At 47.4% G+C, this 12,034-nt stretch overlaps 1 protein-coding gene across 2 annotated transcripts in view; it reads left to right on the forward strand.

Annotated features, from left to right (window-relative positions):
* NUDT6 (nudix hydrolase 6) overlaps positions 1-12,034 on the forward strand; it is a 520,593-nt gene that overhangs the window by 21,665 nt on the left and 486,894 nt on the right. Inside the window, exons 1-2 of one of the 2 annotated variants that reach the window (XM_069631128.1) lie at positions 6,011-6,125; positions 6,233-6,544. The exons of the other annotated variant lie outside the window; for it this stretch is intronic. Of the exons in view, the coding sequence (XP_069487229.1) occupies positions 6,460-6,544 (85 nt within the window). The 5' untranslated portion in view covers positions 6,011-6,125; positions 6,233-6,459. Of the gene's footprint in view, positions 1-6,010; positions 6,126-6,232; positions 6,545-12,034 lie in introns of those variants that run through there. 2 annotated transcript variants of the gene reach the window in all.

A 12,034-nucleotide genomic window follows, 5' to 3' on the forward strand; every position in this document is an offset into this window, starting at 1 on the left:
GGCCATTTGCGCCATTGCTTCTTTAAGGTTTTTGCCCAGTTGCTCTTCCTCCAGCCTTAATTCCCTTTCTCTTCTCGCCCTTAATGCAATAATTTTCCCTCTTATCGTGGCCTTTAAAACGTCCCACCATATTTGTGGCGATGTATCACCCTCAGGATTGTTCCCCGCAAAGTCCTCGAGCTCCTGCTCAATTTCCTTAGTTAAGATAGGGTCTTTGAAAAGTGGGGACGGGTATTGCCATTTCCACAGTCCTTGCGCACCCCGTGGTCTGGTTATCGTCAAGGCAATAGGGGCATGGTCCGAGATTGCAATAGGTCCCAGTGTGATCTCGGCGGTGTTCCCCAGTAATGAGGAGGACACCATATATAATCAATACGCGAGTGAGCCTTATGTGCATGTGAATAGAACGTGTATCCTATCTCGGTTCCCTGGGTCTCCCTCCAGGCGTCCACCAAGGCCAAGTCTTGGATTCTCTTCTTCAGGTCCCCAGAAGGAAGGTCCTCCCTGCGGTCCCCACATTGCTCTACTTCTATCCTTGGAAGGATCCCTGGCGAGATTAAAGTCCCCTGATAGAAGAATGCGTTCCTTGGCGAATTTGCCTGGTCGGGTTAGGGCCTTCTGAATGAAGGCATCTTGGCCCGTGTTGGGCGCATAGACTGTCTCTATCGTATAACATTCTCCTCTGCCCTCCAACACCACCGCCAGATGCCTTCCGTGGTCATCCATTTGCGATGCATTGATTTCCAAGTCAAACCCATCCCGCACCGCTACTACCACTCCTCCCTTTTTGGCTTGCTGCGTGGCCTGGAACAGCCTGGCATAGCCCCAGATCTTGACCCTATGCCTATCTTGATTTTATATGTGGGTTTCCTGTAGGGTGACTTTCTTGTAGGGTGACTGTGTGCGGTTTTTCTTTTCGGATGTACAACTCCACCTTTTTCCTTTTGACCGTTGAATTTAGGCCATTTACATTTAGGGACAGTATCTTAAACCTGTCTGACATTGACCATTGGTGTAGTATGTAAGCTGTAGTCTGGTCTGCTTGATATTCTGTTAGCATGGGGTTCCATGATGGCGGCTTGGTTGTACTGTTCACCTCTGGGGTCCACCGCCACTTCCCTTTTCCCTGGAAATCTGCCCCCCACACCCCCCCACCCGCTTCAACTTTTCCAATTTCCCCCTGGGTGGGTTCAGCTGGCGATCTGCCCCCCTTGTTCCTCGTGTAGTAGAGCCAGGCCTAGCCATGCCCTATAAACTGCCCAGGTCTTTAACAATACAGGATTTGTCCATCCCATCTCAAAGAACCCTCCCCCTCCCTTCTCTGCAGCAAGTATTTACGAATGCTTCTCTACCCCTGCCTCTGAACTTTAGCTTCAGTTAGCAAGGGCCCTCCCCGGCCTCGCTGTATCGGCTCTGCTATGGCTTCAGGGAAGCAGTGTTGGGTGAGTTTCCTGACGACTCATTTTGGCTGTTTGACTGGCTTCTTCCCTGGGGGTTGCCTTCTGTTTTCCGTGAAGAGTCTTTCCTGGACCGCTTTGGCTTGGCTGTAGACCACTACCAGCGTTTATGCTTGTCATGTCTGAGGGGATGACCCGCAGGGTGTGTTGGCGGATGCTCTTTGATTCCCAGCAGATCCAGGCCTTGGTTACATGTCTCGAACTTGTGCTAATTAACAAGGGGGGGTCCTTGCCAGAGGAAGGTTAAGCCAAATGGATGGGTCCACCTATACTTGATTTGTTTCTCTCGCAGGTATTTCAGGACCAGGCCCATCCGCCTTCTCTTATTCAGGGTTGTTTGCGAGAGATCTTGATAAAGAGCTATCTCAGACCCGTTGTATGATATGTGGCCTCCTTTCTCGCCATCTCCAGTATCTTTCCTTTTTCTTTCATTTCATAACTATGAAAGGCCACTAAAACGTCCAGAGGCCTGCTCCACCCGAGGCGGTCCCACTCTATGGATTCTGTCGAATTGTAGGTCTATGCATGAGCCCGCGGTTAGGAGATCCATGAAAATCGTTGTAAGGATTTGAACGAGATCTTGGGACTGGACAGACTCTGGTAGAGCCTTGACCCGAATGTTGATTGTTCTCGAGCGATTCTCTAGTTCTTCGGTCTGTAGCTCTACGTTCTAGGTGGGCTGGGTCAGGGTTTCCAGGAGATTCTCAGTTTTCCTCGCGTCTTCCGTCAGCTCCTGGATGGCCCACTCGTTAGTGTCCACCCTTTCTTCCACCTTGTTAATATCTCGCTTAATCTCCCTTATTCCCTTGGCTAGGTCTTCCCTCAATGTGTCCATCTGCTTCTGAGAGGCAGCCGTTATTCTATCTACCGCCTCGCCGAGGAATCATTTTAAGGCTGAGTAGGGGAGTGGTCTCTCTCACTGGTCCTGTGTAAGATCAGCTCCCTGCTCGCTCGCCCAGTCACCCTCCCGGTGGTCACCCTCTGATTCGGGTCCTTGGCCCAGATTTTGGTCAGGGAGCCGTCTTGGATCTTATTTGCAGTTTTAGGGGCCTGGGAAGGATCCTTCGCTCTATTCCTGGACATGTTGGGTCACAGGTCGAGGGGCTCGGGATCAGCCAAATACCCGACCGCTTAGGTGGTATTGTGTAAGGGGGAGGCAGGACCTCTAGGTCATTAAATAATGATGGCTGCCTCAGGTGAGCTTGGTGAGTGCCTCCTCCCCCACCTGCCTTTTTCAGTCGTGCTTGGGGAGCAACCGTGTCCAGCTGTGCACCCTTCACAATGTCCTTGTGCAAGCTACATTAGGCGCCGGGCCCTAGGTAGAGTCTGGGTGGCTTTGCCAGGAATTTTAACACAAGATCTCCAAGAAAATGAATGAAAGTCCTATCAACCCCCCATGAAGGGAGAGTGCACCAACAAGGATACAGGGGGACCCCTGGGTGAGGCAATGCTACTGTGCGGCTCTCTCCCTCTGCCCGGGTCAATGCGGGGAGAGGGCCAGAGGCTGCACTTGGTGCTGCACCGATGTCTCTAGGGCCAGCACCACCCAGGCCTCCCATGTCCCCGACACTCCTCCTGCCAAATGGGCTCCTGGCAGTGCTTCTATGGCGGTCACTCACTCCTCCGGCGTCAGCGCAAAACGGCTCCAGCAGAATAAGGACCGCCTGCCCGGTGTCTAATCTGTCTCTCAGGCCCGTCCGGAGGGTTGATGGTCGAGGGGGAGGTGGGTGGAGGTCGCCCGTGGTAGATATCCCCCAAGGGTCCCAAAGCTCCCGGGCCCCTTCCTCCAGTGCCCCTTCACAGCTGATGTCACCCGGGAGATTCGGGGGGCGTGCTTACTTCTACCCGTCGGGCCTCTGCGTGCCTGGGATCAAGCTACTGTGGGAGCTGGCGGGGGGCAGCGGCGCAGGGTCGTGAGTTCCTCCAGACCGCCTCGCTGGCGGTGCCCTCTCAGACTGCGCTCCCCATGGACCCCGGCCGGCGGCGAGCACTGAGACCGGATGGGGTGGTGGTCCAACCGGGACCCGGCGCTCGCTGACTGCTGCACCACAGAATCCATGTGCCGGGGAGGGCAGGGTGCTGCCAAATGTCTGCTTTTATTGCCGAGGGGATCTGCGCGGAACGGGGGGGGGGTCGGGAGTCGCAGTGTCTACCGGTCAGTGGCCATCTTGAGAGTCGGCAGAAGCTTTTTTAACAAGAATACACAGCTGGTGCAGGCAGCAGGTAGGGCTGATAGTTGGCCCCTGCTTTGTGTAGGCACTGGCCCAAAAGGTAGGTCAGGCCAGAGCCCCAGGTTTGACCTCTGCATATAGTGTTTAATCCTTTTTCTTTGTGGTCATTCTTTGAAGGTGACTCGAGAAGAAACAGTCTGCGCATAATTGGCCTTCCAGAACGGGAAGAAGGAGACTTGATGGAATTATTTCTAGTGGCTTGACTACAGAGTAAACTAGGCTCCAAAGGTCTCTCAAAGTGGTTTGCGGTAGAGTGTGTTCATGGGGTCCCGCACGTAGGCCCCCAGGTGGAGCCCAGCCTCGGCTGGTGGTGGCATGGATCTTCAATTACCAAGACCGTGATGCAATTCTTCAATCGGCTAGACAAAATGGTCCAATACGAATGGGCAACAGATCCATCCTGATCTTTCCTGAATATACAAAACAAATACAACAACAAAGACAAAACTTTGAGGAAATAAAAGGTATTATGAGAGAAAATCACATACTCTACATGCTGCTCTAACTGGCCAGATTGAAGATCATCCAAGGCGATAAACACTGGTTCTTCAACTCCCCAGATGAAGCATGGGAATGGTGGGAAGCAGAAGGCAGCTGGTCCACTAAATCAGTTGGGAATCAATGGAGACAAAAATTCTCTGAACAACGGAAACTCAGAGGATGACCATGCCCAAGACTAGGAGAACGCTGAATGGATAGCTCAGGCTTCGGGAGGATCACAGTAGTGGAAGGCGGCACTCTACAGATGACAGAGGGGATAGGGGTGGGGGAATGTACATGGACAAATCTGCCGATGAATCAGACCAAAGTGATGACTCATCAGTATCTCTTCAGTTGAAGAACACCCTAGATACTTGATACAAGATTTAGGCACCAACACACGAAACCTGCATGAGAATTTAGATGGTAGAACATGGGCGACAAAGGAGAAACTGAAGGAACTATATGAAGGGGACACTTCCCCGGTCCTCGTAATGGTTCCTATGCAGAGGAGCAGTAACACTGGAACCCAGATGCTAGTCGGCTGGTGATTTCCCCCCCCCCCGCCCCCTCAAAAGGACATAATCAGTCGTCAAGCGCATACATTGTATGTATTCCATACAGAGCACCCTTAAAGTTGGAGGGTATGCTCCAAGTTGTCTATACTGGTTTGATTGTTGGGAAATTGGGAGGGTAGGAGGAATGAAGGGAAAATAGGCAGGGGGCAGGGTTTCAACTCAGTCAAATGATTAAGGGACACCATAATTCAACCCCAGTAGAGGGATCCGTGAGAGTAGTTAAGGGAACGGGGATACTCAACATGGGGAGTCTGACAATACTAACCTGCAATGTGTTGGGAATGGGCCGCACCAAAAAAGAGGAGGGAATTACTAGAATCTCTGAAAAGATTGGCAGAACATATAGCATTCCTACAGGAGATGCATCTAACCGGGGCAGAACTTGAAAAAGTCAAAACAAGTTGGGGCGGAGAAGTATATGGCACACACATCTCATCTTATTCCAGAGGAGTCTTGATGTGGATAGCCAGAGGGCTCCCATACAGATCTCCAAAGTTATTAAGAACGAAGAAGGAAGAAAAATCCTCCTATTGGGAACCCTGGAAGGAAGGGAAATAAGTCTAATCAACACATATGCCCCCAATGTCGAAAAATGACACTTTCTGGGCGTGGTACAGCTTTTGGAAGGACATAGCTACAAGGAGGTGATATGGGATTTCAATTGCCGAATCAAGCCCAGTCTAGACAGATCGTGCCCCGTTGCAGCACACAAAGTCGCTGAAGCAAAGCATGTCAGATCTAGATTTGATTGACTTATGGTGGGAACAGAATCCTCTATGGCAGAATTTATTTTTTTATGGTTTTGTCAATGTTCTCTTGGTAGGCTGCTTCAGTGCTACAGTTTTTCTTCAATCTTAGTATTTCCCCATAGGGGATGTTGTTGATCACATGCCTGGGGTGGTTGCTGGTTGCATTCAAAATACTATTTCCTGCAGTTGGTTTTGCAAATAGTTTGGTTTGAATTCGACGTCACCATGCCTATGGTTATCAGTATATAAAGGGCACCTTAGCCACTTCTAACCTGTGTCTCGGATCGGAGACATCAGAATGTTGGCAGGCGCATTGTGGCTTTAAAAATTGGTATGCTTTTACAATTAAATAGACTTTGTTTGCCAGTATAAAATACTGCTGCATCCCACCCTCCTCCTTTTTTTCGAAATTTGCGGCATCATTGTGAATATCTGCACCTCATAAGAAGCTAATTTGTAAACTAGAAATGTATTTACTTTCTTTCTCCAACGTTTCTTTTGGGTACCCTGCACCAGCCCCAATTATTTACAAGACATTTCAGAGGAAAAAAGGGGCAACCACTGCAAATGTATTTATTTCACTAAGAAAAGAAAAATCTTCTCAAACTTTGATTTTGGAAATACTATAGGGTGAGTAGTTAACCCATAAGCCATTTATGATATAAAGACTGATTAAGAGTATGTGGCTATATATGTGAAAACCATGTTGCTGATTTGTGTTAAACTTACTGTTCTAGAGATCTCTCCTGATGAGCCATTGCAAAAAAGTGGTGAAACACGCGTAGAGAGAAAATATATTTTGGAAATTGAGAGAGAAAATATATTTTGGAAATTGAGAGAAAATATATTTTGGAAATTGGATAAAATAAACAAATTGAGGAAAAAGTTCAAGAGGACTTGACTGTTCATTTAAACCAGTATACCAGTTGGTGCACAAGACAATACCTTTTGTTTATGAAAAACAATGAAAGATCAATGCGTAATCGACCAGATTATTGTGCGGTCAACTGTGAAAAAACATCTTGGCTGGGTGAAATCTTGGCTTCCAGGTAAGAGAGAATAGTAAATCATGCTTATGAAGGTGTATTTGTAGACTTGGGCTGGATGCTACAAAGATAGTGCCTTGTAATCTGTTCTGGACACTCCTTGTAGAAAAAAGCATTCTCTCCTGTCAATTTGGATATTGGCCATACATCATGAAAATATCAATTTATTGTTTAATTGCACCCCTCTTCTCCGAAATCAATTATGACTTTTTTGAGTTCCAACCTGTTATGTTTTCAACATCACAGTGACATTGTGGATGGTGCAGACTTTGAATGGCTGAAGTTATAAGGGAGTGAATGAGATATTTAGACTTCAGTAAGATGCGAAAAACTGTAAATGCTACTGGGATTTGTATTTACATTTTTTTATTTAATAAACATTAGTACATTGTGGTGTTTGTTTTTAAATGTACTACGCGTTAAGGTTGAAGTTACTCTAGAACTTGCTTACAACGAATGATTAATATGAGAAAGTATGCTTTTTGCTGAATTGCAAATTATTTGTAACATGCCTTTTCTTGTATATTATGCGTGAAAGGTTTAATTTAAGTCAACGAACTTTATATGGTCAATTAAGTTGGACCGACGTGGGTGATATAAAGACTAATGGGAGTAATTTAAGGATTGACTGATGATATATGGAGAAATATCTGGCATTAAATCGGATAACAAGATGATGCTTTTGTCACGTGGATTTGAACTTCATTAGCACATGTTTTATTCAGTAACAGAAATGGACATGTTTAATTTAGTACCTTTTTGTAAGCATTTTCGAAGATATATCTTTTTTCGGTGATGTTTACATGTCCATTTTTGAATAAATCTCACATTCGACAAATTATTTTTGGGGAAATCACATACATCCAGAATTAGCTGTACCGTCACTAGACACAGTCAAAGCCTTCGACGCAGTAGAGTGGAGTTTGTTTTTCCAAGTACTAACAAGATTATGTCTAGGTCCGAATATGATGAAATTGATATGTGTGATATATCAAAATCCCCTAGCGAGGGTGAAAACTGGTAGGGAGGTTTCACCTAGATGGCAGTAGGAAAGGGGCACACATCAGGGATGCCCGCTGTCCCCCCCATCCTCTTTGCCCTATCACTAGAGCCCTTGGCAAATATTTTCAAAGAGCAATTTAGCGACACCGGAATAACAGTCGACGGCCAAACCCATGTAATATCTTTCTATGTGGCTGAAGCTCTCTTCTATGTGCATAATCCCTGACTCGACACACCATACATGCTTGACATGTTGCACCACATAGGTAGGCTTTCTGGATTCCAAATTAATATGGGAAAATTAGTAGTCGTCCCATTGGGTACCATCAAAGGGAAATTACAAGGGGACCTAAGTGGGCAAAAGGTGGCAAACTGAGTCTTTCAGGTATTTGGGGATACAGGTGCATCACAAGGTTGCATGCAGACACCTTTCAATATACTGTGGGCAGGGTGCTAACGGGCCTAAAGGACAGTATAACATTCTAGAAGAAATTGCCACTATCTCCAATTGGGAAAATAGCGATCTGTAAAATGGTTGCCCTACCGAGACTATTATACCTATTCACCAACATATCATATATGACTACAGAGAAAACTAGGCTCCAAAGGTTTCTCAAAGTGGTTTGAGGTAGAGTGTGTTCATGGGCCCCCCCCCCTTTTTTAAGGCACTCGGTAGCAACATTTCAGAACTTTTATGGGCCGACGGCAAAGCAGGGTGTCACTGAAAACGCTTCGGAGGAGACATCCAGATGGGGGGGGGTCTTACTCTCCCTGACCTTGAACTGTAGCTTCTCAATTACAGCATCAGGGATGATGAAATAGATAGGTAATTTCTGGGCAAGCCCCTAAAGTGTTTTGGAAACACTCCTGGGAGAAGCGGGGGGGTTTCAGGCAACCTGCATCGCACAGACAGTCCAACCGGTATGGAAAAGAACATGCAGTAAACATGGTGGCACTGTAGATCCCAAGATAGCAAGAATTAAAAGGGACAAAGGGTCAGACAGATGCACCCGAATGGGGTTTCGTACAGTGTGAGACTTGTTTGAAGGGGTAACTTTGATGCCATTCATAGAATGGGCAGAAATGTTTCAGATGCCTGGGGGACAATTCGTGAATTTTTCACACCTGACTATAACACTGGAGAGCAAGTGGAGCTCCATTCCAGGCGAGCCCCCTACCATGCCAGTCCTTCATACTATACTAACCATAGGAGCGGAACGACACGCAATCACAAGGATATACGCAGCATTACAAGATAGCGAGACATTACCCCACCTGAAAGTGAAAGAAAAATGGGAACGGGTCATGGGAGAGGTAATAGAGGAGAAAGCATGGACCAAGATTTGCCCAAGAATCAGTGACTGTCAAGGAACGCACGCTTTAAATTAATACAATGTAATATAGTGCACTGTGTTTATATAACTCCCCAGAAGTTACACATCATGAACAAAGTTATTACACTCACGTGCCCGAGATGCAAGGGGGGAGTTGGCTGGGTTATGGTACATGGTCTGGGAATGCCCAATAATAGAACACCATTGGCAGGCAGGACCTAGCGGTACAACAGCTTTCTGGGTAGACAACTGGAATGTTCACCCAGATCTGCCTAATGGGAGTGCTCCCGGAAGGTGAAAAGAGGAGCTATTCGAACAAAATAGCCAGCATCCTACTTTAATTGGCGAGGCGTCATATGGGCAGCTCATGGAAGTGCCTCAAAAGCCTGTTGCTGAGTCAGTGGTCCCAAGATTTTTTGAAGTCGGTAACAGAAGAAAAGGCAGTTATGCATGAAAAAGGGACAAGAGAGGAATCGAGCACCCTAGAGTTGGAATGGGGCACTTTCCTTAATGACTTGTAAACATCCCTGGACAAATTACCCCTGTGAAGGAATGAACATATGGACATTGGAACGAAGTGAAGGCATCATAGAATTTTATATGAGGGTCTCCACGAAGTTTGTGCTTTATTTGGAAACACCCTTAGCGAGGTGAATCATAATGGGTCTACTTAGGAATCTGAGATGGAACAGGGGGAGGGCAAAGGAAGGTGGGACAGGGGTGGGAAGTTATTAATGAAAACACATGCTTCTTTGCCTTCACTAAGATTGTAAAAACCAATAAACAAACGTTGGAAAAAAGAAGCTATCAATCCCCTCCTGTATGGCTGACTGAAACACTACATCTGTCAGCGGCTCCTGTTCCATTCAGTGTTCCCCGACAACCTCCCTGGGACCTCAAATCGTGCACTCCCAAATGAATGAACAGATGGTGTACGTGCTAGGATCTCGCAGTCTGTAACCCATCTAGCCCCATGGTCTGACATTAAGACATGAACAGTACGCGAAGCCAAGTGATGCACTGATGTGTAAAATGTGTATTCCCTTCCCAAAGGGTGCACGTCCATCCACACTTCCGTTTGCTTGTATAGACTGCTCATCTATTTTATTTTGCCTGCCATCTTTGTCGGTGGTCTCAAACTTATCTGTGCCTGGGTCAAGCACCATGTTAAAATCCCTTCTGCCCTCATATGAGCACACTTTCTTTATATTTGAACATACTTTCTTTATATTTGAACAGCTGCTGCTCCATCCAGTCTAAATATTCCAAACTGTCCATGTTCGGGGCATAGCAGTTTGCAAGTGCAACAGTGCAATTATGTATAGAGCCTGTGACCACCAGTGCCCTACCCTCAGGGTCTCTAGCAGCTTCCATTAATCGAAAATCCAGTACCTTATTTATCAAGATGCATAACCCCCCTGGAGAGAAAGGAGCAGGAAGAGTAATAGCGGTTACAACCCTATTGCTTTGCAAAGCGTGTTTCTGTGTCCGAGGCCAGAGGCGTTTCGTGCAGGCTATATCAGTATGGTGCCTGTTAAGGTATAGCAACACTTTCCTTGCCTTGAGTAACAATTGAGACCACTTAGTGCAATGCATGGTTATACAGTCTCGCACTCTCCAGCGGAGAGACTCCCATCAGGACGCGGCTCCAAACCGAGCCCCATTGACGTCGACTAAGCCCAGTCCTTATCTTCATAGCACGTCTCATTGGCTGCCCTCATAACTAAAACAATTGTATGAACCAACCCCACTTGGACCTCCACCTACAACCTAAACATGCCGGTGCATAGCTCCTGCCCTGTTAATCATCCCAATTGCATGCATACTTCGCCAGGGAGGTCACTCTGACCCACCGACTGACACCCCCCAGATGTACCATGTCTAACCAGCTTCTAACAGTAATATTCAATTTCTTCCTCCACTTTACTGGCCCACCATGCACACGCCCAGAGCCTAGCAGCCTGGATCTCTAGCCAGCGGTGAGTGCATTCCAGTCTGGCTTGGTGATCAGGGTGCCCCCAGCGGCAGGGAGTCAAGGAATTACCTGGCATCGTCTGGTGTATTAAAGAGCAGGGTCTACCCCTTGTGTTCCGCCCTAGGATTTGCTGGGAACATTATGTCGTACTTGATGCCTCTGGCTCTCATGACCTGTTTGGCGTCCATGAAGGATTTTCTTGAGTTCAGGAGCTTGTTGGAAAAATCTGGAAAGATACCAATTTGATCCCCATTGTATGTCAAGCGTTCCCTTTCACGTGCCAACTGCAAGGCAACATCCTGGTCCGTGTAGTTGAGCAAACGGTCTATAATCGGCCTTGCAGGGGCCCCATTGACTGGCCTCTTGCCTGTGATTCTGTGCGCTTGTGGCCCAGGAACGCAGGGGAGAAACTGACCGAGCCCAGTACTTCTTTCTGAAGCTGCTCCACAAAGAGTTCCATAGAGCGTATGTCACTTGCCTCAGACAACCCCACAATCCGAAAGTTATTTTGCAGAGATCTCGATTTTAGATCATCCTGCTTCTCAGCGAGAGCTTTCAATGTCTTTCTGACCTTTTCCATTTCCCGCGACACCAAGTTCGATCTATCCTGCATTGCTGAAATCCGAGTCTCTGCTGCATCAAGTTTGCCGTGTTTCTCTAAGCGCATTTTTATATGGTCAACTTTACATGTGAGAGAATCCAGTTTAGTGTCTAGGGTGTGTATCTCGGCCTGCAGCTGCACACACATCTTCTTAATATCCCACAGTTCCACCATCTCTCTGTGCGAGCGCCCCACCTGGGGATCCCCATCCCGAGGGGCTGACCCTGAAGATTTTGCTTTTTTTGTTGGTGCTCCTGCCCGGCATGTGATTTGTCTGTTTTGCCCATTGTTCAATGCTGCTCACCTGGCATGTTTTGGCGAGTTCAAGCTGACAGTTCTGTGTACTGATCAGACATCCTCTGTCAAGACCAACAGAGACCTCGACCCAGCTCCCACAGAGGGCTCCAAGACGTGTTTGTGAAGGGGTTTCAGCAATGTCCCAAGGAGTCCTATAGCAGGCCCCCAGCTCGGTACTGAATGCAGCCTCACCAAAAAGTCAGTGGGAGCGTGTCCGACAGAACGAAATGCTTGAAGCCAGGAAGATCGTCCAGCCCCCCAGGTCAGTTCTGCTGGCCAGGGTG

Source organism: Ambystoma mexicanum, chromosome 6q (genome assembly GCF_040938575.1).
Source record: "Ambystoma mexicanum isolate Mex_15411 chromosome 6q, UKY_AmexF1_1, whole genome shotgun sequence".
NCBI lineage: Eukaryota > Metazoa > Chordata > Amphibia > Caudata > Ambystomatidae > Ambystoma > Ambystoma mexicanum.